Genomic DNA, 27,929 nt, shown 5'->3' on the forward strand with positions numbered 1-27,929 from the left:
CTTTGTTGTGAGCGAGGATGTGTCTGGCACTATGTAAATATCGCTCACATGATGCTAATTGCCTCCTGCGTGGTGCACTTTGTGGTCGCGGATGTGCAAATGAATGTGCAGAGAATCAGTGAGGCTTTTAAAATTGTCTCGCACACACACATATTTAAACACACACAAACACACACACAATCTCTCAATAGAGGTTGCACATTATATGCTGTAGGGCACCTCAGTTGGAATGTGTTTTCCCCAAACAATATTTGAAGATGTAGTGAGACTGAGCTACTTCCGAAAGAAAGGAGAAGCGTTGCAGTTTGTGTGTGTTTGAATACGAGATCCTCCTGAGGGCTTTGTTTACCATCTTAGAATTTTACGTCACGTTTAAATATTTGGAAAAGAAACCCAGGCAGGTTTATTATAAAATGAGAATATATTTAAACCTTAGACACTAACGCCTGGTTTGAATAAACTCCTGGGTTAAAAAGAATGATTTGACGGACTAACCAAGAAAGCGATCTCATGCATGATAATAAGCATGCATTTTATGACCACAAGTGGGCTTTTAAATTGTAAATGATTTCTTTTGAATGGTTGTTGGAATCAATTAAAAATCAGTATACAGATTTAAGGAAAACAAAACACTAATTCAATTCCATAACTTGTTTTTCAGTCATTCTTATCGTTCAATTAGCAAGGAGAGGAATTGTAGCAAGACAGTTTATGGCTTCAGGGTGTGTGGCTCAATAAGATTATTGTTAGTGTGTTTTCTGTGTCCACATGAGTTTTCTGTGGGATCTCTGGTTTCTATCTGCCTCCCAAACACATGCAAGCAGGTGGATTGGGAACTCAGAGGTGTTGTACTGCATAAATGTGTACACATGGTGCTCTGTGATTGACTTCACCTCAATTACAAGGTATAGAAAAAATGAATAAATGAATTCTTCACTAACTACAGTAAAGCAAATAGGAAACATAGTTATAACACTCAGCTGCACTCACACTCTTACTGCTACAGAATATATGTAGATCCACCCACAAATCAGCCGTCTTTTCACTAAAAATAGAAAATCTCCAAAGGCAACAAGCAGAAGAGCAAATGTTAGTGACTCTTGAAGTTTAAATGTATGCAAATTGCTTGCAAGTGGTACAGTGGTACAGCTCTTTTCTCCAACTGCGAAGAACAGCCTATTTCTTCATATTCCTTCCTACATAGAGCCAGTCAGAGACTTAAGCATATAAAACGCATCCATGCGGGGCGTCACTGTCCACTAGCATCAGAATGAGCCATCAGAATTTTCTCTTCATAGTTTCTACCACCCACTTAAGTGTTTTATGTTCCTAAACACTATAATGAAAACATCATGACTATTAAAAGGTAGCAAGTCTATTGCAGCAGAGCAAGTTTTACCAACTGGCTCTGAAGCAGTGAGGATTTGGGGGAAAAGAAATGTTTCACAGTGATAGAAGAAAAGAACTGTACCACCATATGTTAGTCCTAGTAACTGCTTTATCACCAATTTGGGTAAAGTTTACCTCAGGTCATTGTTTAATTATTTCTTTTAACCAGGCTCTCTCCACTTTTTCACCAAGCCATAATCTTTTTGAACATATTCAAATTAGCATCTTTCTTATCTTTAAATTTGTTAAACTGACCGTTACTACTGAAAGGTATTTCAGTTTTGCTCGAAATTATTTTGTATGTATATGATTATTAAAAAATATAGTTTTTTTCTGTCTGTAGATGATAAATAATCCATTGTGTAAAATCGTTTATTTTGTGTGCTAATTGCAGTAAATGGTGCGACTGAGAAGTAGCAGTTTGCGCTAATGTTATGGCTTTCAGGTGCATCACACTGCTGTGACAAAAGCACAAAATCTGCTTGTCCTAGGTATCCTTGGCTACTGATTTGTTCACCCCTGCTGTGTATCGGCAATGCGTGTGAACGTCCGACATTTTGGCAGAAATTAGTTCAAGTTTTAGTGATGAAACCCCAAATGTAATGTATCAATACTAAAATGCTTCCTTCAAAGCCTCAAAACATATGTATGCCATTGCCTGATCTAGAAAGCCTGAATAGTAGATCAAAAGAGTTTGAGTTATATTTATATTAAGTTTGTAATACCAGTGTAGATTTATTCGTTGCTAGAGACTCAAAGCACTTTTGTACATCGCTCTGGATAAGGGCGTGTAAATGTAAAAGAAGGAAAATGTAAATACATTTTATAATTCTTTTGTCCAGTTAATTGTTTATTGTTAGATGCTAGAAATTCTGAACTCCTTTATCCTGATCGACTGATGAAGACAAGTTTCTGATTCACAAACTATTTCAACTCAAACATCCTCATCCCCATCAGAATATTAATACACTGCACAGGATGCTAAGAAGGAGCAAAAAATTATTTTTACGTTACTGAGTTGAACAGGCTCTATTAATGTATACAATAGCTAGCTGTTGTGCTGCTCTTTTGTTTTATGCTGCTGTGGGGTGAAAGGCGAGATGTTTGGCTGCTTGATGTTGTGATGCAGTGGGCCTCTCAGATTTCCCTTGCGGTCTCCTCACAGTTTTTATTTCCCAGTTCTGTGTCAGTGGAGCAGCACGGCATGTGGCAGGGATCGCTAAAGCGGCCACTCAAACCCCTCCCCCCAAACCCAACCGTATGATTAATGTACTCATATCATCTTTACTGTACCACACATCTCATCGCATTTTAGTCTGACACTTATTATTGAAATGAGTCATTTAGCCTGCTTGAATGGAACCACAGTAGCGGCTAGTTTAGACCAGGGTGTTTCTTCCCACTAGGGAATTACGTCTTTTTTTCAATTTAATACCAATCCTCGGTTAAAGCGGCCCTGTGCCTCACACATCAACACTGGATAATATTTATGAAAATGTAAATTGATTTCTGGGATACAAAAGGGTGAGTCAGTGGAGCATTGTTGGTCACTTGAGAGGTGCTCAGTCGAGTCAGAAGCAAATGGGACTGCAGCAACTGCAGGCAACTTGAGCGTAGTGCACAGAGTGGGCTCCCGGACACACCCCTCCCCCTTACATCTGACACCTACTGTTCCTTTGTTCAGTGTGAAAACTAAGACAATTGCTGATTCATCAAAAATGAATGGAAGAAAATGCAGTGTCGTATCGAACGCATGCATTGTGTTTGAATTTGCTTACTTCTATATCTGAGGATGATTGTCTATGTAGAGTTGCATGCTTCAGCCCCTGGGTGTATGAGCAGGTTTTATTTATTTATTTTTATTGCTTTTATAATGCTGTAAGAGTCTACTTCGATCTGAAGACATAGTGTAGTCATATTACTCAGCCTCTCCCCTGTGAACTGGGTAATGGTGTCATATTCAGAGATCAGAGTCTAGTAAACAATAGTATAACTGATCTGATGTGCTGCTGAAATACACTATATATATATATATATATATTTATATATATATATAAATTGTCAGTTGCATTATCTTTGAAAATAAATAAATAAAAAATAAAAACCCTCATCTCAGTGTTATTGGATTTGTTCAAGGTAGAAAATTGAGATTTTAATTTTTTTTCTACATTATTAGCTACCTAGCCTGACAAATTAACAAAACGTCAAAAACCTGCATTTCAACCTTTGAGCTTTGAAATATTCTTGCTAGGATATTATTAAAAAATCGCCTGACTCTGCATCGCACATCTACAGGGCACAAATACTTTACAACAATGAAAGCACCACAGAAAGTCATTGTGAAATATTTTCCATTCAGCATGCCTTTTGTATATGAATAGAGTAGCGATTCAGGGAAAGTTACAGGGAGCGATGTTTTTAAGAGGGAAAAGTGAGATTTTGCGAGAAACAATTTTTATGTCAAGAGACCCGTGCTTACTCCTAGATTGACACTAGTTTGTTTTGAGAGAATTTTCCGAATGTGAAAATAGGGTGTTATCAGACTATGCATGAAAACGGTTCTTTCACAACCACTACTGCTGCTTGCCTGTATGCACAAATTACCACATTCAACACTCTTCAGACATAGGCTTTTCCATCGCTTTGTCCACTGTTCCGCACAAAAGCACCAGTGATGTGCAAATGATCTAACATCAGTTTAATTTAACTTTAGATTTTGAAAGTATTCAACATGTGGGTGATGCTAATTATGTCAAGTTTAAGGATTATGCTAAGAAGTATCTCAAGGGCAGCATTGAGAACCCATAAGCATCTGTGGAAAAGCCATATAATCAACCTCCTGCTGGAAACACTGCTGCTTGCTGGAGGAAGAAATTGTGGTTGAATTTGGTCCAAATTTTTTGTCTAGGAAGAGTTGGTCAAATGGTGTGTTTTGATCCTTCCTAGAAAAATAAGGGGTTAAAATAGGACCCTACAATTTTAGGTGATTGTCCACTAAGTGACCCTACAGCAAGGGCACCTTTCAGACTTTCATGTCCTATTCTATACTGCTGAGTCTATTCTTTTCTTTGAATTGCAGGTCTTATCTGGTTAAGCTGCTAATTGTTGTAAAGGTCTCTAATCCAGTTTAACTGTATTTGTATAGCATGTTTAACAATAGACACAGTCACAAAGCAGCATTACAAAAGTACGGGTATAGATTTAATTCCCTAATGAGCAAGCCAGAGGAGACTGTGCCTCCTGAAAACCTCCTGAAACAACATCAGGAACCAGACCAAAAAGGGAACCCATTTTCTTCTAAGTGACAGTGACACCTGATTAGTAATATTGACTATAAGCAATTAACCTTTTTGAAGACATGCAGTAGTAAGTGTGTTTAAGTGCCAGGTACAGTAGACCTATCAGTTCTCTACAGTATGCACATACTGTGTATTTATGAATGTGTGTAAATGCCTTTTAATGCTTTCTGCTATTGTTGACCCTCAAGAGTGGTTTCTGAGATGCTTTTTTTAGGCCCCACAATTGTATTTTTCTGTTGAGTTGCCTTGCTATCCTGTGAATTTATACTAACCAAACTCCCAGATGCAGTTACAGGCAAATGCATCAAATCAAACACAATATTCTAGTCAGAAAACAGCCGAAGAGGACAAATTATGTAAAAAAATAAAAACAGAAGGTTGAAAGTAAAATATGGGACAACGCTGCATTTGGAGTCTATACGTGACTGGATATTATAGTTTGCATGAGTGAGTTTAGCTCCAAACAATTGATAAGATGGAATTGATGTATTTTAAGGAATTGTGTGTACAACAATTGAATGATTCCAGCATTGACATGTCTGCCTGATCCATATCACAGCAATGGAGATGCATTTGCATTTATGTTGACACACAGGTATTAACATAAGATGTACTTCTGTAGTCAATCTGTAAAAAGTAATGCATCTTTATTTACATTGTACCAACATGTACTGTATATATTATGTGTAACTATACAGTTAGAAATACTTCACCTGAAGTAGGACCACATCAGAGGATGAACTGTATTCTGCCCATATTTGCATTACACTCTCTGCACACATTGTCCTTGTAAGTTACTCTGAACATCTGTGTGGCATTAGAACGACATTGTTAGCGCTAATTCACTAAAAGGTAGCAGAATGCTTACAGCATGGCCTGGTACATGCCTGCAATTCCTAGAATTATTCATATTGAATCCCGCAACTGGGGATTAATCAGTCCATCTGGAGCAGATCTAAACAATAAACAAGAAATTATTTTTGTTTTTGCGTAAAAACTGTTTCTTTTCCTTTAGCAAGGCCACATCTGCTATCAGGCTAGAAGCTGGAAAAAGCCAATGCTAGCATTTACAATATGTTCATTTTTTCTCTCCGCCTGCCGTAAGCTATAGGCATGCTCATTTATCTAGTGTGACTTCTTTGTCTGAAATCTCGCTGCCTCAGAAATCGTGTGCTGGGCCATAACAGAGGCGCTTCACACAACCACAACAATAGGCTTTGAATGCTGACTAGCAAAAAAAGAAAAAAAGAAAAAAAAAATTTAGAAGGAGGTACAAAGAGAAAAATTGTATGGAAACAGAAGAGTAAAGTAGTAGAGCCAAGTGGCTGTGATTGTGTTGATTCCATTTTTCCCTCTCTTCTCATGTTTGTCGTGAATGCCCCTCTGGAGATTTGACCTACTTTTATCGCCTAGCTGATTAATGCAACATTGCTTTACACAAAGGTCACTCGACTGAGAGAAGAAGCATCTTTAGAGAGAGTGTTATTGGAAATGTCTCTTGTTGGCAGCAATGTGAGAAATTACTCTTGTGGGATCTGTCAGTGATCTCACATAGTCAGCTGTTGTGGCTGGGCAGATCACGTATAACAGAGAACCAATGGAATTAGAAGTCGTGCATCATAATATAGAATAATTATATCGTATATCATAGCCATTATTTGAATATGGAAATATCTGTTGTGTATGTGCTAGTTTCTCCTCTCTCTCTCTCTCTCTCTCTCTCTCTCTCTCTCTCTCTCTCTCTCTCTCTCTCTCTCTCTCTCTGTTTGTGTGCTTCTCTCTTTTCTTTTCTTTTTTTTTTTTTTTTTCTTTTGTGAAAATCTGAATGAGAAAAAATGCTGGGGAAAACGCAGTGTAAAGCAAAGAAGGGTGGTAGTGGGGTGGGGAGGATTTTTGCTGGGTTGACCATATTTGAGGTGCAGATTCTTATCTTGTGTTTCAAAGCCTATTCACAGGAGTATTTCATCCGTATTGTTCTCGCTCTGGCTCCCAATTACCGGGCTAAATGAACCTCAGCCTTTTCTCCATATATACGCCATGTGCTGAGCAAAGATATTCAACTAAGTGAGTAAATAGAGGTACCGGCTGCACAGCTTCTGAGTAAGACTGACCATTGAAGGAGATCATATTTTTTCAATGATACTATAGAGATTCTATTTGTGCACTCTTCTTTATTGAAAACAATTCCTGTTTTTTGTTTTGTTTTTTAGTAATAATTTGTTATTTATGCCTTCCTGGGAAGCATGCAATTGCTTTATTATTCATTTAGCTGCAGGGATGGATGTTTCAATAGCTAATCAGGATCAAACTTGAATTATGGTCGACATAAAAAAAAAAAAATGTTATTGGTGAAAGTGGTGAGACTGCAGGCAATAAGTATTCCCTTCTCCCAAAAAACAAAAAAACAAAAACAAAAAACCCATAATTTTAATGCTTCATGCACAACACAGCATAAGTTTATTATGGTGGATATTTGAGGCATTTTCTTGATTTCGAGTTGAATCCATTTGATTGCACTGTTAAATCTTCATACATAGGGGAGCATTAATAGATATTATGAAGTGTTTTTTTCATTAGGTTGCACCTGTTTTTTAACTCTACAGGAATCGGAGAACGATTGATGTTTTTCATTACTTCTAATAATATTCTGTGGTGAAAGCAGAATTTACTAAGCTCGCATTTTAACCAAAGCCAGACTAGCCCTCAGGGGACAGATCATAAGGCAACTTGCTATTTGAATACATAACCACTAGCCTTCATCAACCATCACACCCCATTCACTTCAGCCATGGATTGTCATCTCTCCTTGTCCATTTGGAAAATATGGCAAAAAAATTATAGTACAGTAAATGAATTATAAAATTAGCTAATTTTGGGTACGAAGGGCTATACGCATACATCTATATGCGGAGAAAAGTGTAAAATGTTTTAGGTGTGTCTTCCAGTCTTCCTTTTGCTCAGAATTCTGTTTGATCAGCAGCTTGTAGAGTACGGTCTATGTATACAAGCCTTCAGGGCCTTTGGTGATACATGTAATAATCTTGTTTTTATATAATCTAGGGTATAATATGCTTGATTAATATTTTCTTCTGTAGTAAAAAAGTTCCTTTGAACAGTAAACTTTTTGACACTGTAAAGAAAGAAGCTCTATTGGTGTCTAAAAGATATGATTCCTTAATACACTGGACATTATATAAAAATATGTGCAGTGTCATTTCTGGATCTGATATTCCACTATAGGTATTATACACTTAATTAAGTTACAGTTTAGACAACAACTTTCTAAAATGTGTATAATTTAAGGCATAAGCCATCACTGGGTGATGATGTAAAAATAATTTTTATATATGACATGAGGCAAAGAACCACATGGCGCACACCTAATAATATTTATACCACGGTCACTTGCCAGAACTTAGAAGATAAAGCTGTAAATGAATATAAATAAATAGTTATTATTATAAGAACGCATGAGATAGTGTGTGTGTGTGTGTGTGTGTGTGTGTGTGTGTGTGTGTGTGTGTGTGTGTGTGTGTGTGTGTGTGAAAATGACCTATACTGTATTAGCTTTGTCATTCTGTATGTAACTGTAAATGTATTTTACTATAGTTATAATTACTTATTAGCAGTACCATATTTCAGAATGATGATTACATTAACTGGAACTACCTGTACATTTGTTTTAAATGCACATCTTTCAGCCATTTAGAATCTCATATTTAGACAGACGATGGTACAATGTTATTCAGATAATGATCTGAATCTTTAAATTGCTGTATTCTTTAAGAAAACTGTTCAAACCTGTGTAAGAGTGCTTGATTGCGATGTATGATGTATGACGTAATGTCGTTTTCTTTTCTAGGTTAATGGGAAAGATTTATCGAGAGCCAGTCATGAGGAGGCAGTGCAGGCCTTCCGCACTGCCAAAGACCCTATTGTGGTCCAGGTGCTCCGGCGGCAACCGCTACCGCTGGGTCAAGGGTCAACTCAGGATGTCCAGCTGGTGGATGTATGCACGCAAACAGACATCACCTTCGAGCACATCATGGCTCTTGCCAAACTCCGGCCAAGCAGCCCACCTGTGCCAGACATTTGCCCTTTCTTGCTCTCAGACAGGTAAGAACTGCTGACTTACAGTACTTACAGTACAGATTGTCTGCTATAGCTAATTTGTATTGTTGATACATTCTGTATATTAAGCATGGACAAGCTTTTTCATTTTGGTCTCCTTAAAGTTTTTTACAAAAGTTTCTTCAGTGTAAATGTTCCTAAATTAAAGCTCCTGAAATAGTAATGTAGTAATAGTAATTTTTCAAAGCATTATGGGGTTTTCTAAAAAAATATGAATAGGAAGTCACAGTACATGTATTTTTGTTTCTTGCTTAATATACTTTTTCTTGTTCTCAAGCTCCTCACTGAGGAATTCTCAAAGTGTGAACAAGATGTAGTTAAGCATAAAGAATATCTGGGTTTCCTCCCCCGAGACACAGTCATGGTGTAGGTGGAGGCGTTTGTTTCCGCAATGCTGTGAAGTCATCTGAGCCTGGCTCTCTCCCTCACACACACACACACACACACACACACACACACACACACACACACACACACAGACACAAACACACAATAGACAAAGACTGTGTGTAAAAGAGGTAATTATTATGACACAATAGCCCTTGGATAATTTATTGTTTAAAATTTGTCACTCATATAAGCGTCATGTTGCATTTCGAAATCCCATTGGTGTTGGGTGCTTGGATTTGGACTTCTCGAATGAATTTTTTTGTCTTACTAGACAATGGCGACAGAATCTGATGACAAGCCTCATTCATACTCTTATGACACCCAGGCGAACTCTGAGGACTTTCATACGTCTGACAACTTGTACAAGGCTCTATTACAGTAAAGTGGTTTAAAAATATCTCTTTCAATTTCAAACTATTTATTTCTAATACTGAAAAATCTTTTGCCGTTTTAATAATTAGCATGTGAAATTGTTCTATCACCAGCAATTATTTGTATATTCCAACTGTAGGAAGTAGCAAAAGTGTACACAGGTCCGAAAAGCAAATGGGCCTATAAAACAGGAAACCATACTGTAGTTGCCAAAATTAGGTCCACATCTATTCCTATAGCCTGCAGCAGAGTCCCAATGTAATCAAGCTGTCCCATAAAACTAACACTCCTGTTGGCTCCTCATCTGCCATCAAATGCCTCAGACAGAGTAGTGCTTTTATATATCCAATGACTACATTTCCACTGTATCGGCCAAGTGATCATAAAAATGTGCTGTATTCACATATTGCAACATGGCAGCTGGCAGATACAAAAATAATAAAAAATAAACCATTGTGACATTTAGGATGTATTGCAAGAAGGTGTATTGCGATATGTTCAGCTCATATATTTGTATAGTTCCAAAAACTCCAAAAGAGCCACAGCAAAAGTGTTTTGTATATTAGGGTTCGTAGAGTCTTATATATAAGAGAATATAAAGGAAAAGTACATTTTCCTCAAGATGTCTGGAGTAAATCTTGTGTATTATGAAAGAGAGAGCCTAGTCAGTATGGTCTCCCCAAGGACATGGAGGCCAGAAAGTGATGGTATCATTATGAACGGAAAGGTCTATAATGATTCATTAAAGAGAATATCTCGCATCTCCTCAACCCCCGCTCATGACATCATCAATAATAACTTATGACGATACATTATTCACTTGTCATTTCTGTCTAGAAGGCGAGGACAAGGACAAAGGAGGAGGATTTAGGTCAGTAAGTCAGTGGTTGACGTAGTGAGACAGTGAGTAAGTCTGTGAGAATCTGTGAGCGTGTGAATGAATTAGTGAGTTAGTAAAGCAGTCAGTAATTGAGTCAGTAAATAAGTGACTGAATGAGTCAGTGAGTAAATGGGTAAATAAGTATGTATGAAAATGAGTTGAGGCAATCGCTGAGAAAGTGACTGAGTGATTTAGTAAGTCAAACAGAAAGTGACGGAGTGAATCAGGAAGTGCCAGTAAGTGACTTGTGAACTTGAGTGTTATGTGAAGAAGTGAAGCATTGAGTGCATCTGTGAGCAAAAATTGTGTGAATCAACATTACCCTCACCTCTCTCTCTCTCTCTCTCTCTCTCTCTCTCTCTCTCTCTCTCTCTACCTGTTTTGTCTCAGCATGTCTTTTCTCATCTCCCACTATCATTCTGCCCTACTGTTGCCCTGACTATTTTTCCCTCTCTTCAGCAGTGTTTTCCCAATGCCCTATTTTCTTCCTTACTCATTAATTGTCTATTTACACTGTTTACTTTTCTCACTGCCTCACCCACTTTCTTCTTTCTTCCCCCCAGCTGTCACTCTCTCCACACCATGGGCCAGGAGTACTACGAGGGGAGTGAGTATCTCTCCAACATGCCAGCTGAGGCTGAGAGGACTGATGAGTTAGAGTATGAGGTAGGACATCATCCTGTTTCCTCCTGTCACTTTTATTATTCACACTTGATATCCACCCAGCGTGACTGCCTATAATAGACCTTTCCTAGGCATAAGAGCAGACCTGCTGGTAATAGACTCCCTATGGTTGTCCCCATGGGTCTCTCCTGACAGATGATGGGTCACAGTCATGACCTTTGACCTATGATCACAGTGTGGTTTATAATCGGTGGGAGTTAATTCATGCTGTTGCCCTTGGATGCTGACACCATTGTTGCATCTTCTTTTTTTAAATAATTATAGTCTTCCCGTACCAACAGTCTGTTCGTCCAGATATCCCGATAATCAAATTTAGTTCCATTTTCAGGCATATCAAAGGCATAATGAATGTCTGGATTCCTTCAGATTTTCTTAGGTTTTATTGATTTAGAGAGCTCAAATAATATGATGATGATCAAATGTACAGCCAGACACAATGGACTGGGGCAAAGAGGCTGTGGCTCAACAGGATGGGTACAGACTACACAGTAAAATACTCAGTGTTGATTAAGACCTTGTTGTGTTTATAAAAGTCTAGCAGGATACAACCCTGGAAGAACTAATTCAACATCATAGGTGTTTATTCAATCCTGGCCTTGGTAGGCGACAATATGTGCGATATAAAACGCATCAGTAAACCTCACCTCATTCAGAATCGTAATATTAGTCATTTTGTGAAACATCAATCATATCCCTGATTATTATAATGAGGCCTGACAGATGATTCCAGCAGTCGACTGTACAGTTCCCCCAGCATGAATGATAAACATATTTTTCACATGGCTTGCCAGGAAAAAAAAGCACTAGCTTTAACGTTTCTTCATTTCCATAGCCTACTTGAGAGGAGACGGTCTGTTTCCGAGCTTTGAGTGATAAATTATAAGATCCTTGATGTTGTTATTTCATTTGAATTTGTTTGAATGCTTGTTCCCCCCTCCGAGCATGAGCTTCTTCTTTTTTTCTCAAAAGATTTATGCATGCACTCGTGACTCCTGCTGCTTTCATTAAGGCAGGGTAAATAAATTGTGTGCTGATCTACACAGCTCATTTCTATTAACTAATCCTATTACAATGTGCTTTCTGCATTTACTGTATTTCATGCTATACAAACGATTCTTCCGCATTTTCCATGTCAGGAGAAAATTTGTGCACAGATCTATACATATATATAGAGAGAGAGAGAGAGGAGAGAGAGAGAGAGAGAGAGAGACAGAGAGACAGAGAGAGAGAGAGAGAGAGAGAGAGCTATTCACTAAAAGCAGGGGTGTCCCTGTTTTCCAGAAAGAGATGGTGTTGGTGCAGGTTTTCATTTCAACCAATCAAGGGCCACACATGATAGTCATTGAAATTGAAAATCATTAGATTTAAACAGGTAGAATTTTCTGTGGACTTGCTTGGTTGGAATGAAAAACTCCACTCACTTTGTGGAAAAGATTGGACACCCCTGAATTAAAGCAAGTATCATATTTCAATGAAATTGCAAAAAAAAAGGAGACTTTTAGAGGTTTTACAGTCTATGCCATCATACCCATCTACACAAGTCACTTAAAAAAAACGCAATTTCCAAGTCCTTCAGTCTTCTGATTCCTCCCTCCCTCTAACTATTCCCCCATCCCTAACCTTTTCTTTGCATTATCAGGCTGCAAATACGCACATCTTTTGACAGCATCCTGCTCAATTTGACATTGACCAGTCACCTCATCCAATCTCTCCAACATACACATTCATTTACAGTCAGTCTTCAAAGCATTTCATCTTCACTGCCTTTCCTTCCCAGAGCATCGGAATCATCTAGAAAATGAAACTGTAGGGAGCGGGTAAAACTGCAAGAGTAAGACCGCAAAGAGACTTTGTAAAGAAGATTGGATGATGCTTACAGATTTGAGCCACTAAGGGGATACACACAATACATGTATTATACTGTGACCCCTGGAGATGGGAGGACATTGTATGAGGAATTTCCTTTTGCTGGCTGAACTGCAGGTGTTTGCAGCTGATAGCGTGGCTGCCCATGCTGTTTACACCTGGTGGTTTCTCTCAGCACCTGAAATACACTCACTTTTATTGGAACAGAAAGATTTGTGGCTTATATCTATCCAGATTCATATAGGATCATTGTCTTATTTAACAATATAATCTTTCTGTTTCTTTGTTTTTTTTTTTAAATCTCGTCTCAGTGTTGTTTTTACTAAACACGGTGTGTGGAATCTATGAAATGTTTTTAATTGGAGGACAAAAGTACAATATTTGACTGTTTTAAATCAATGAAAACCAATGAAGCAAAATAGAAAATCCTCCCATGAATAATAAATTTTTATCATCGCATAGAATCTAATTGGTTTAAATAGAATTATTTGGCGTGCTTTACATACTTCGGTAGCCTGGCACTTGGAGAAGTGTTCAATTAAAGATCTGAAAGAAGATCTGCTGGAGTGCATCAAAAAAAAAGAGAGACACAAAGCCTGACAATATAGTTGCATTCCTTTTTGGCCTGCTGCTCTGGGGAGTAATTAGCTGTGCAGACGCCGGGACTGATGGGTTTGTGACGGACTACCACTGTTTGATGAATACAGGGAGAGAAGAAGGAGGACGTGTAAGTGACCTCTGGCGGTACTTGCAGCATAGGGCTCACTCTGCTAGCTTTCCTTGGCTCTTTGTTTTGCTCTGAATAGACTTTCATTAGGGAGTCTGTACCAATGAAACCTGTGAAATTATTTCTTCACAGTCAATACGGAACAGCAACTTGCTTCTAATTTCCAGTTTGTAGAAGCCAAACTGTAGGAAAGGTTGTAACCAGGCCTTAGCCTTTCTCCTGTTTGTTTGAAATTGTTTATTTAATACTTCTCATTTCAAACATTTACATCATACAGTCTCTCTGTCATGTTCTTTTCTAATAAATTAATACACATCTGTAGCTGTGATAACTTGCCATTTATTCTGATGAAATAAAAACAATAAATATCAAATTGTGTATTCCCCTTATATCATGATATAAGCATAAATTAATAAGAAAAATACATATAAAATGCATTTTAAAGCAAATATTCAATTATTACATATTCATTACAGCTCAAAAAGGCCATACCACTCCTATTTAGATCAGTCAGAGAAGTAGGCGGGGCTAATCAGAAGGCATTCCAGTCAAGAAATAGACATAGGAAGAAACATCAGGTATAACTAATATTTAGTTTAATTCTATATAATAAAAAAACAGTGTGCAGTAAATATATTTTGTGTAACTGTTAGTAGTTTCTTGAATGAAGTAATAATGCTTTAATATTTCTAGAAACAGACAAGTAGCTCAGAAGGACAGGTAGTTCATGTTTTCAGCAATGCAATAAGTTTGCATCTGCCTTTTAAAGCAATATTATAAATAGTTTACTCCTGTCACACCAGAATATGGCCTTATACATCAGGAAATACCAAAAAACTACCTCCCAAGGTGCACAAACTATATTATCGCAAATGAACAACTTTTGCGAAGTTTGCCTTTTAGTGTGTTTAAATTCTGAATCTGATGTAAAGTGAATGATTTTGAGACCTTTTCCATTCATGTTATACTAGATTGTGTTTTACCATTGTACACCTTATAACCTTGACTACTGGATTGTGTATTTTAATTCACTGAGTAAACCCCAAGGCACACTGATCTTCAAACCACTCCGATGTCCTGTGTGTTACAGTCTCAAAGATATTTCAACTAATGCTTTCTGACATTACTATAGATTCTTCTCTTACCATGCATTGGATTTTGCACAGAACATTCACTACACTGCATGATTAAACCTTACAAGGTCAGACTCTAAACATTGTGAAATTAATTGCAGTTTCACATGCCTGTCAATCAAATCTGAAATGTTCCCAGGTGACGTTGCAGGTTATTGTTTGTGATGCTCTGATTTTAATCGAGCTCTTACCATTTCGACCGCAGCGCAGCCGATGAATTTTTCATCTGCACGGCAATCACAGACTGAATAAATAAATGCTTAATAGCATAACGGTTTATTTACAAAGCAATCATAAATATTGGAAACCAAACTGCATAGTAAGTTCACCAATGTGCAAAGTCCAAAAAAAACACTCTTAGACATGATCTGGCACTTGTAAATGTAAAATGGATGCTGACTTTGGCATTTCATTCTGTGCTAAAAACAGGGCTATTAGTTTTGACAGACTGTTTGGATCTAACAGTAATAACATTACAGGAAAAAATGGGTTTAGGTACCTGTTGAAGATACTGGTTTGGAAAGTGGTTTGGCGCAAGAGCCCTGCACTCTTGCTCTATGTCGTTGCTCTCAGCTGCATTACTGTATTATTTTTTATATATTATCGATGTCTGTATAATACCTTATATTCAAATAAAAGGTATGACACATGGGATAATGTCGAATGACTGTTTTTTCCATATAGGAGGTGGAGCTTTGCCGCCTGAACAGTCAAGAGAAGCTCGGCCTCACTCTCTGCTACAGAACAGATGATGAGGATGATGTTGCCATCTATGTGTCAGAGGTGAGCTTCTTTTTTTCTTTGCTTGTCAACTCTAACAATAGGCATTAAATAAACAAGATCTGGCCCTCACTGCAGATTACGTAATTCAGGATTAACCCCTTAAGGCTCTCACTTTGTTAAAGCATATTCCTTACAAACTATAAATTTTATTAATATGACAGTTATGTATTGAGCAACGGGCTGCTGTCAACCTCCTAAGAGTTTATGGGGTTAATAGTAGTTTCAGGGCTTACCATATACATATTATATATTATATACGGGTGTGCGATAAGCAATGCAGTATATGTGCATCATTCTTCAGTGACTGATTGCATATCAAAAAGAAAAAAAAAAGTGAAATGCAGGTCTGCTATTTTTTAACTCTTGCTAATAATGATGTTCATTAAATATTTATGAACTCTGATGCATATCACAGCAAGGGGGCATGTTTTCTTTTTTTTCTCGCTTGCTGAGGATTTCTGTGATGTTGACAAAGAAAAAAATATGCCTCTGATTATTATTCCTCTTCTGAAAGGCATTCGGGAAGCATGTAAATGAGAGACAGCACCCGTTGCAAATATGTCTTAATCAAAAGTCATATCTGAGTCTGGTGCTCCACTAAGTGCTTAGAGTGATAGATATGACTGGATGGTGTTTTATTTATTCTGAACGTGTACCAGATTTTTACAGAGTAATATAAATGATACTGAACACTGCAATAAAAAAAGCCACAAACATAGCATCTTGTCAACACCATGCCTTTAAATAAAAACTTTAGCACACAATTTTTACAATTTGTGTTTACACAGATTTAATTGTACTAAATACTATACGTTATTTTACAATTATCCGTTCATTACAGTGTATGTAATGAAAGTTAATGGACTTGCTGAAATGGTTTTGTATGTATAGCAGGAATACTTAATAACTAATATGAACCAGTAGGTTTAAACAAAACCTTGCAAATCCATGTGCGGTAATATTTGTTGTGTTAAGCAGTTCAGTTTCTAGAATTGCATCCTTCCAAAAATGCTTTCAATCCTCCATATCAAGAAAACAGTCTAGCATGTGGGTGGAAATGTGCAGAGAATCTTGTGAAATAATAATACAAAAATAAATAAAAGGATTGCACCTCGGGGTGACCTCAGAGGAGCTGCATTTAAAGTGAAAAAAATATATTGCAGTAAATCCACAGGAAAAAGTTTCACCTCTTTAAACTAAAAGTGTGCTAAATTTGATTTTTCTGGGAGGCCTGTTTGGATTATTGAAATGACTTGCCAGGTTTTTTGTATAGAGCTGTGTGAGCTGTTTCACAGAGGAGCTGATGTGTAAATCCTTAACCACACATTGTGTAAATCTGCAGTGCTGTGGATTGAGCAAACAATGATTTGTTAGAACGGCGAAGTATATGTAATATAACTGGGACTGAATCTAAACAATGCCGATGAAATGCAACGTGAGAGACATTTTTCCGTAATGTAACCACAAAGGTCACTTGAACAAGCACGTTTTTCTTTATTACATCCAGTGCTTTGCTTCTGTATTACAGTAAAAAATATTTTATAATAAACACGAATAAGCACACATTTTGTATAAACTCATTGCTATAGTAGATTAACTTGTCTGATCAAGTTTTCTAACCTCCTATCTCGGAAAGGCTTAAGTTTTATATACAAATGAGATACAAAAATATGACCCTGTACCAGACTAAAGAAATAAAGGAAAACACAGGCTGTTCAATTAATTTAACAAGCTGATTAATTCACCAATTAAATTTTGTCCTCTGAAATATGGGCAAACAAATGGCTTAATAATAAGTATAGTGTATTTTCTGTACCACTGATGATTTGGATTGTACAGCTTTCACTTATGGATTTGTGAGTTTCAGTCTTGTGAGCCAATAGTACAAAGAAGGCAGGAGGGTTTGTGCAGTTGGATGTGATAGCTTTGTGGAGCTTTGTGTTTAAAATGCTGGACTTTTGTTCAGAAGGTTGTAAGTTGAAATCCGAGCACAACCAAGCTGCCACTTCTGGGCCCTTGAACAAGGCCCTTAACCCTTACCTGCTCAGATGAATCAGTGAGACCATTCTAAATCCCTCTGGATAAGGGTGTCTGCCAAATGCCGTAAATGTAAATGTTACCTCTGTTTGCCTGTGTCAAACAGGTCAAGTCAGGTAGGCTTTATTGTCTTTCCAACCATCTTTCCCCAGAACCAAGGTGCTACATCAGACAACATAAATATAAAAAAAAGGAATGCAGAACTACACAGAACTATAAACGATCAAGATAAAGTGCACATGTTCAACATTTAGTGCAAAAAATAAATAAATATATACTGTAAGATACAGATGCAGATAATGACATGGTATCATGTGGTTGTTGTAGTTAGTCTACGATGGTCTTTCTAAATCCCAGTAATTAGTTTATCTCTATGTAAAAACTTAACTAAATCCTTTTACATCAAGATACAATGATCAATTACTGTATGCTGTTAGCATTGAGCTAGTTTGTCGGTATAAACCAGGCTTTTTGTGGCCTGCAAGAATTTTCTTGATAGCAAAATTGGCATCTTTGTATTAATATCCAGTCTTCATTATAAGATCATTTGAACTTCAATGTTTTAGAGAGCACTACTACATATGTAGATTTTATCATTGTTTCGTCTACAAGAATCAGTTTTGATACAAGTGTATGTAAAGCTTTCCTAGCATGACAAAAGTCTCTCTCTAGTCATCATAGGATATGTGTGTAAGATTGGGCTGGCAATTTTTTCTCACACTTGTTAGCACCAAAGCTGTTCTCCTCTGTTCTGCCAAACGTACTCCCTGATTCGTTTGAAGTTGCATCAGAGCTGCGACGTGCTCTAAGAGAAAGCCTCGTGCTGAATATAGATATGTCAGAGCAAGTCAGTAGTTACAGGCTTATTAAAATCTCCACTCCATAAAATTGAAGACTGCAGATCCGTGGCCTGCTCTATGTGCCATATTATAGCTGCTCGTGATGTACAGCCTTAGCTCACAAGGTTGTAAAACTGGAAAGCGGGATCCTTGTAACTCTATTTTAATGCATTTTAATGCGAAAAGGGGATTCGCGTTATAGGTGGCAAATGTTCAAATTATTCATTTGTTCGAATAATACGAGAACAAAAGCTTTGCCAGTCATAATATGGAAACAAAAACTAACCATGCTAACAAGTCACTGTAATTCTGTTCCGTGATAAAAACACTTTAGGTCAAAGCCCTTGAATGATATAACATTTATAGTCTTTTTAGATGAATATCTACAAGATGAAATACTCTAACCGAGAGGCAGCTTTAACAGATCAGCAGTACATGCACACTATCAGTGGTATCTCTTAAAGGCATGATGGCCGTGTCAGTATGAGTGCATGTGGTGTCTTGGGTCATCTTTTCAAAAAGCTGTGATTCTGAGAAAGCCTGGTGTGTCATAAAGATGGAACACTCCAATTGTCCATCATCTCTGGAGATGCACCATGATTGGACAGAGTGAAACAAATGAGGCACGACAAGAATTGATTAGCCTTTGAAAGATGGGCCTGCCCCCTTGCTTAGTATCATTAGTGACAGAGGATCTATGGGATTGCTAAACTGGAGAACCACTCAAGCCTTTGGAGTCAGTGACACTTAAATGAGTATTAATGTTTCACATTGCCTGAAGTCTACAACCCGTAGACAGAATAGCTTTACTGGTCAGGCTGTAATACAACTCTCTTGAGATCGTACAAATTTTTGGGTGATTTGTACCATCAGAATGTGATTTAGTAGAATATATTTAGTATGTGGTATTCTGGGGAAAAAAGAAAATGGGATTTCAGTGTTGCCAAGTTCCTGCCAAAAACAATGAAAAACTGGGTTATGTTCACAATAGAAAATTTGCCTAAAACATTTGTGCATTCCTAAAGTATTCAGAGTGCTTTATATTTTTTTATTAAATATTTTGATATGTTGCAGCCTTATGCTACATTGCATTTTTTCACATCAACATACACTCCAAACCACAAAATAAAAAAGAGTTCACAAGAGTTCCAAAGAGCACACTGGCCTCCAGTATTCTTAAAAGAAATATGTTTGGAACAACTCTTTCTAGAGCTGCCCCTCATTCAAACTGAGCAAATTGTGGAAAATTGACTTTTTAGAAGAGCTGACAAAGAAACTGATGGTCATTTTGGTCGAGCTCCAGAGATTGTGTATGGAGATGGCAGAGTGGCAAGACAGAAGCATCTTCCCAGTCCAAGTCTGTTTAAAATTTCTTTAATAAGTCTTGCAAAAGGGAAAGATATTTTAAGTTTGTGATCTCCTGCATCTTTTTACATCTACTTACAATATACAGTAGAAAATGTCAAACTTTTACTACAGGAAACAGGTATTTTTGGTGATTAAGCTTAAGAAAATTAGCTGTTTTCTGTACCAGTAAAGATGACCATCAAATCACTATTAAAGCATGTACTTGTTAATGTAATGTTACACTTTTTTCTGGGTTTTTTTTCTAAATATTTAAATGTAAAATCATTTTTCAGCACTTAGGATGGATAATTTGAATACAGATTTTGCAACAACGAATAACCGTTTCCTATCGTCATCTTTAATTGGAATGTAGTATAGAGTAGATCTCTACACGCTTAATTTAATGTACCTTCTAGCTAATAGTAACCTTGCTTTTAAGTTCTTGAGGTATACCTTGTATTAGTCACCTTGTTTTGCTTTGATTTGTTCAACAACATCTACATGACTGCCTGAAAAATCTTTCACTACTTCCATCTTTCAACGTTTGCCGTAGCTCAGCGACTTGTTCTTTTGAGTCAGCATTCAAAACACTTGCGTCTGATTGATTTATTGTGATTTTTCAGGCGGAATATGGCATGCATTACTGTCACTCATGCTTTGTTCTTCACCTTGAAATACAACAGCAATAAACAAAAACAGTTTGGAATAAAGGCGAAAGAAGAAAAAAAAAAAACCTTGCCAGTGTCTATTTACTTAAGCAACACATGCATTCTCATTGATACATTCTTCTTCTGTGTATTAGATTGGACCAAATAGCATCGCAGCCCGAGATGGTCGTATCCGAGAAGGAGACCGTATCTTGCAGGTAACGTTACTTCTCAATCCTCATTATGCGCTCATGAGGAGCTCTTTCCGCCAGCAGAGCAGTCATCGTCTCGTAGTTAGAGGGCTCTTTCATTTTTAATGGCTGCACATTAAGCCCGCGTGTAACCCCTGTTGGTGTAGGAGTCAGCAAAGACAGCCCACAGGGGGAGTACACACTTGAATTCTACTATAGTGAGGTTCTCGAAGAAGTACTTAAGAGAGAGAGAGAGAGAGAGAGAGAGAGTCAGTTTTAGCCTCTGATACATTTCCAAAGTTTTTTCAAAATGGTCTTTATAGGATCATTACGTGTGTGTGTGTGTGTGTGTGTGTGTGTGTGTGTATACACACCCTGTGCAGAGATGAGATCTCCCTGGCATCATTAGCCAGGAGCAGTGTTGCTGTGCTGGTCGCATGAAGTGTTAATGTTTCCCCGTGGAGCATTTTCGAGTGGGTTATTACAGGCTCTCAGGAGATCCTGAACTTCACAAGGAGATATTTTTTGAATATAACCACAGTTTCAGTAAAGCAATTCTTAATCCATTTTCTGCTGAGCTAGAGGAAACGATGAAGTTATTGGCTATTTAGGATGTTCCAGTGACCTAATGTGTTAATCCTCTTTTGGCTCCCTGGAAAAAAATGACTGTAAAATATCTGGGTGATCAGTTGCTTTTAGAATGTATATCTTCAGAAAAGGGAGATTCAACTAAAATATGAACTAAAAAAAATCTGGATTTGAACTGAATCTGCTTGAGACATAAAAGAAACAGCACAAGACTCCTGGTTTGCCCTGAACTGACCAAGCATGTTTGGCATTCATGAAAATTCACAACAACTGCCTTGAGGCTGGCATATGAGACCATGTCAGGCTAGTGTGTGTGGGTGGGTGCACACGCTTGTAAATGTGTATTTCTTTGTAAATGGATACCTGGTCATGTGTGTGTGCGTGTTTGTGTGTGTGTCGGCAAGTGATTGGTGCAGGTTTGCAGGGTAGAAACTGTTATCCCAGCCATGACTGCACTATTACTCATCTTGGAAAAAGATGGACGCTGGCTGTCACAGGGCACTTAATTGTGTGGCTGGGTAGATGCAGGCAGGAAGCACTCACGAACACAAATGTCTCATGAGCTTTTTTCTTTTTCTTTTGTGTGCAATAAGGATACATTACCTCCTGAATATCACTTCCAACAAGAAAACAAAAGCTTTTGAATGAGTGTGGTAAACATTTGTTAATGACTCTCTGCATCACTGCTTTCAGACAAGTCCCTTCTCAGTGATTTCTTAAAATACACTACATTGATGGAGCATTAGGCAAAATGTATTACATTTTGTAAGATTAGGTCCCTAGCATTTCAGTGGGTGGGACTGAATAAGAACTGTTTTTTTTCAATCCTTGAGTAATAGAGTTTTCCAAATAGGATTATTCAGCCACATAATACATAGAGGCCTATATATTTTCCAATTGTGCCCTATATTCGTATAAGCTACAATATTGTGCAACAAATGTTAATATTCCAAATCTACATTCAAACCTGGTCAGTTACTTTTGTCTTGTTACAGTTTTTTCATGGAATGTGATATATATTATGAATGATCATATAATTGTTCATGTAGAAAGTAATAGTGGATTATTACAAATGATTATGTTACATTATTACATGATATGACACTGCCATATATATTTTTTGGTTTATGACAATATATAATAACCTATATTATTATTAAGCAATGCAAGGCCATTATGATAAGCATTAAAATGAAAAAATGAAATAGTTTAAGACTGCTTTGTTAAAATATACAATATCACATGACATTTACACTATAAATAGTACAATGTGTTTAGACAGGTGATTCTCATTAGCAGTTTTGATAATGTTTAATTGACTATAATGGGTTGTTTGGGGGTTACTTGTGTCACACAGAATACATTATTCATAAACTACGTTCTCTTTGGTTCATTGTGTTTCTCTCCTTGTGAATAGGATTAATCTCGGCTATTGCTATGTTTCCTCAATAGATAAATGGTCAGGATGTGCAGAACCGAGAGGAAGCAGTGGCTCTGCTGTCTTGTGAGGACACTAGAAACATTGTACTGCTTGTAGCCAGACCAGAGATGCAGGTGGACACACACACACACACACACACACACACACACACACACACAATCACTTGAATTCCAGGGAAATAATAGCAGCAAAAGCAAGAATTATACACCATTAGTACCATAATAGCCTCATTTGATGTACCCTCAGACTCTTAAAGGTGTTTCCCTTCAGCACGCAACAGAGCATAAATAGGCTTGGCATTTAATTTTATTTTGGCCAGTAAACATGCCTAGAGCAAAGGATGTGTTCTGCCCTCTCCTCATGCTGATGACCAACACATTCACCCAGTCATGTTTTATTTTCCTGCTTGGTCGGTGTAATTGACTTCCAGCAGTCACCCATAAAAAACTAATAGCATACTAATACTGTATGAAATCAAACCTTTGACCAAGTCGAACGGCCCTGAAAGACCAGAGCAGCAGAGCTCATCCCATCATTAATGGACTTTCTTTTTCCATCTCCCTGTAATTAAATGCATCTTGGATAATAAATTTGAATCCATAAATATGGATCATGCTTTATGGGCAAACTCCAGGAAGAGAGCTGATGTAAGAAATTAAAGGAGAGGGTCAGAAGGCCACCATGCTGTATACTGACCATCTGATGTGAGAGCCTGCTTCATTAAATGCCACACGCAAAGTTTATTATCCTGAAGCAATCTAATGAGCGTTGCAAAATCCGATAACATAGCATGCACTGGCTTGTTTTACTGTACAAGAACATGGTCTGTCCTTCACAATTTAATAGGCTGCTCTAAAAACAATTCCCATTTTCATGAAAGTTCAAACGCTGTTTTGTTTTGTTTCATTTCGTTGTCTTTGTTAGGGTTTGTCTTTGTTGTTTGTCTTGGCTAGACCCAGTTTATTCAATAGAGTAAATGTCTCTTTCTGATTTGTGCAGTTGGAGGAGGCCTGGTTGGATGATGAGCACACTGAGTTTTTAGAAGAACTCAAAATGGAAATGCTGGAAGAACAAAGAAGAGAGGAGGAAGAGATGGAGAGAGCAGCCAGAGAAGAGGAAGAGCAGGTGGGCTGTGCAATATTACTGAATATTTTACATTGGTGGTGGTTGTTAGACATGGTTTGGCTGAATACTGAAAAGGCAGCTAATATCGTTTTTGAAAGAAAAATCCATACCCTGGTTACAAGCAAACAGGCTGTTTAAAGCAGACCGCAGATTCTGTGTAGACATGTACTAAACTAGATTCTCGGACACAGGTAATGGAAAACTAGAAGTGCAGGAGTTTAAGATCTAGGAACCTAGGAACAAGGTCTAAAATGTGAACCAACTCTGCAAAACAAGGACAGATGGGTAAATACACACAGGGAAATACTACATAAGAACGGTAATAACCCAGCAGCATATATGGGGAAACAGTATGGAAAACAGGACCAAACATAACATTTCTATTATATATTATATATATATATTTCTATTATAGATCAAAAGGTCGTACAAGTGTTGATACTGCAACCCCCTGGAAACACAATATAACACTTTCTTATGGGTAAAGGGACTGAATACTTATAACTGGATTATCAAGTGGGGACTGGAGCAGAAAGTGGGTCAGGACAGAACTGGATATAATACTGGAGCTGCATCAAGGGTTGAAACTAAAGCTCAGTCGAAGGATAAAATGTCACACGAGTCAGGGGCTGAGACTGTCACTGAGGTACACAGACTAAGATAACAGCAACCAAAGAGTCAGACACAGAGTTCAGGGAATGGTGAGAGGTCTGAGAAGGAGATGTGACAGAGAATGAAAGACTGAAACATGCACAATATCAACACAAAAGAAAGAGACCTGATCGATGACAGGAGGCAGGACAAATATTAGAGCAAAAACTGTACCCAAGATTAAAGCCAAGGCATAAGCTGTGTAACTGTAACTGCTAAGAGATTAGTAGACCGCTTTCACACGTGGCCTGAATTCTTAAGTTCATACCCAGTATGAATTCTGGTCTTGTGTGATAAAAAGCACCATTACTGCTGGTTTGATTATGCAAAACCAAATTTCTTCTGCACTGCAAATCAATTGGTCTTTTTTTATGGATGCAACATCTGGAAAATAAAACTTGCATGAAATTATGACTGAGTTCTGTTTTATCTGCAGACCACAACATGCCTTTCTGCACCATTGCAAATGTAAAAAATTGAAATGACAAGATTAGCTGTACTTCATTGACCCCAGGAGTTGATCATGTTGCAAACAAAACCACTCAAATCCTGTCTACTGTATTCAGCAGGACCAACAACCTCCAGTTTTGGGGGAAAATATGCATAGCATGTTTTTTTCTTTTGTTGATGTATTAATCTGGGTGTGAAGAAATTTTCACTGTCTGGATCTCAGACTGCAAGTTTACAAGCTCTTCTACTGAGGCTTAAAATCATTATTGGGTACTTCAGGGGTTAAGGAGTGAAGTTTCAAATACAGGAAACGTTGAAAGAGACTTTATCATTTATTAGAAATTAGGGAAATAAGGTAAACTTTGAAGGACCTTGAGGGTTAATAGTTCTGTTAACAGAAGAGGATAAGTACTGTTCCAAAATAATAGTTATATTGCTGCCATTCTTGGCTTTCACTAACTTGCTACTTCTATATGACTTTTGTAAATACTTTATGTAAAAAAGATGCCTGAAAAATGAAGAAATAGCTATTAATACATGTGGCACTTGCAATAAATGTTGTGAAAATCAATAAACAACTTTGAGAAAGTTGCAAGTTAGAATTAATTGCAATACTACCCCAAACACTTAAAACATTTATTTAAATTGCATGACCTAACATTAAAAAAATCATACATGTTCTTTCAGGTCAGGAAAGCAGAGCATGAGGATGTCATGGGCAGCAGCGCTTGCTGCTCCTCCAGCCAGGAGAAGAGTTGTGCTACCGGATCCACACACCATGCGGCTGAGGGTTCTGAGCAGAGTGTTCTGGCCCAGCTCCAGAAGAGACTTTCCCGGTGTTTGAGGCAGCGACAGGAGAGCCAAGACTCACCAAGGGAAGAGGATGGGCGTTCTGAAGGCGAGTGCTACCAGCAGCTGCTGCAGCTAAAGTGCCAAATCCGTAACAGCGGCGAGTACGACCTGTTCTATAGCCGAAGCAGCACAATTGAGTGCAGCCTGACCGAACAGGGCGGGAGCAGCGGCATGGAGCGTGAGCTGCGTCTCCTCAATGAAGAACTGCGGAGCATTGAGCTGGAGTGCCAGAGCATCATGCAGGCACAGCAGCTCAGAAAAAAGGAGCTTCAGCAGGCAGGGTCTGTCAAAGAGCAAGGGAAACAGAGTCCTCACCGAGGCAAGCTGGCCCACATCAGTGAACGTCCGGAGAAGTCGGACAAGGACAGTTCAAGTGCTTATAATACGGCAGAAAGCTCACGCAGTACGCCACTACTCATGGACCGCTCCCCAGAACATTCAGTGCAAAGACTAGTCAGCCTAACCAATCAGAAAAACCTGAGGAGCACCATGTTTATGGGACGTGGGTCTGCCCCCTGTCCTCCAGTCAGAAGAGCACCAAGTGGCAGCCCTGACCACAGCAACCCCTCTGAATCAGAGCAGACGCCCCCAGCAGAGGAGGAGAGCTTACAAAGGAAAGAAAGAACGTTAAGATCACGCATCCCCTACCTCCCTTCCAGGCAACAGAAAGCAGACATCCCTGCTCACGCCACACACTACCAGAGCTACATGCAGCTAATTCAGCAGAGTTCAGCTGTAGAATACGCACAATGTCAGCTCAGTCTTCCTGCACAACCCTCTGAACCAAAACTCGAGTGGAAGGTAAAAGTGCGCAGCGATGGCACGCGCTATATCACCAAGCGCCCAGTGAGGGACCGGCTGTTACGCGAACGAGCACTTAAGATCAAAGAGGAACGCAGTGGTGGTATGACTACGGACGATGACACCATGAGTGAGATGAAGATGGGTCGCTACTGGAGCAAGGAAGAACGCAAGCAGCAGTTGCTGCGGGCCAAGGAGCAGCGTCGGCGGCGCGAGTTTATGCAGCGATGCCGGCTCGAGAGTCTGAAAGAATGTCCGCAGAGCGGCGGCGAGGGCCGCAAAGAGCTTAGCATAATCGAACTCAGCCAGCGCAAGATGATGAAGAAGCGCAACAAGAAGATCCTGGACAACTGGATGACCATTCAGGAGCTGATGACTCATGGAGCAAAAGCACCCGAAGGGGCCAAAGTTCACAATGCCTTCCTTTCAGTTACAACTGTATAGAGAGCTACTCAGACTCAAACTCTACCCCATGTGGTACGATCTCCTTTTGCCTCGTTCAATGTGGCGATTTTTATGAGAGGAAAAAAAGTATTTTTCTCACTTTGTTATGAATGAACATTTTGTAAACAATCTATAAACCGTTCCATCGCATTTGTAAAGGGAGTTCTGTTTTTCACAGATTTTGAGGGTTTTCATGACACCTGCAGTAAGAAACTCTTTGGCGCAAACATTCCAAAGTGCTAATTTGCTTTCAAAGCTGCTCTTCTTTTAAGTATTGGCTGCATCCTCACCTCTATAGAGTACTCATATTCAAATTTCTGTTCATTGGAAAATAAACTGCCATGTAATTACTCTATCCTTTTTTTCTATTTCTTGTTTCCTGGCTGGTTCCAACTGGAACCTGAATGGAAATGCAATGTCATATCTCACACCTAGGCACAAATGCAACATTTCTCGGCAGAACTTTTCTCAGTCTTACACTGTAAGGGTCTGACCAAACCAGCCACCAGCAACAAAGCCAATACCAGCAGACACATGGTAGCTACTCTGGACAAACATTGTTTCCGACAATTATTTCTTTAAAGATTTCGCACAATTGATGCTAAAGCATTACATCATTGATCGACTTTCCAGTCCAGTGGGTACCCTGAACTAAATTGTTTCCTCAAGGGCTTAATAGTTATTTGATCAGGTGAATCCCATGTGTTAGAAAACAAAACACTGTGCAAAGACCCAAGAAATAAGAATGAAAACCAGGACATGAACTAGCGTTTAGTCTAAATTGATCTTAAAATGACTCAAGGTGATCAACTCAGCTCATGAAGGTGTATATTAACAGATTTAAGATTTTATGTATAACATA

General features: G+C 38.3%; 1 protein-coding gene across 2 annotated transcripts in view; it reads left to right on the forward strand.

The window, feature by feature from the left end:
• The window catches only part of pdzrn4 (PDZ domain containing ring finger 4), a 44,050-nt gene extending 16,628 nt beyond the window's left edge, over positions 1-27,422 (forward strand). For both annotated transcript variants that reach the window (XM_046860200.1, XM_046860201.1), the window contains exons 2-8: positions 8,551-8,804; positions 11,025-11,127; positions 15,556-15,654; positions 20,680-20,742; positions 22,756-22,857; positions 23,744-23,869; positions 25,658-27,422. In XM_046860200.1, coding sequence (XP_046716156.1) covers positions 8,551-8,804; positions 11,025-11,127; positions 15,556-15,654; positions 20,680-20,742; positions 22,756-22,857; positions 23,744-23,869; positions 25,658-27,067 — 2,157 coding nt within the window. In that variant the 3' untranslated portion in view covers positions 27,068-27,422. The remainder of the gene's footprint in view (positions 1-8,550; positions 8,805-11,024; positions 11,128-15,555; positions 15,655-20,679; positions 20,743-22,755; positions 22,858-23,743; positions 23,870-25,657) is intronic.
• Positions 27,423-27,929: the final 507 nt, after the last annotated feature.

The sequence above is a fragment of the Silurus meridionalis genome, chromosome 10 (assembly GCF_014805685.1).
Source record: "Silurus meridionalis isolate SWU-2019-XX chromosome 10, ASM1480568v1, whole genome shotgun sequence".
Classification (NCBI taxonomy): domain Eukaryota; kingdom Metazoa; phylum Chordata; class Actinopteri; order Siluriformes; family Siluridae; genus Silurus; species Silurus meridionalis.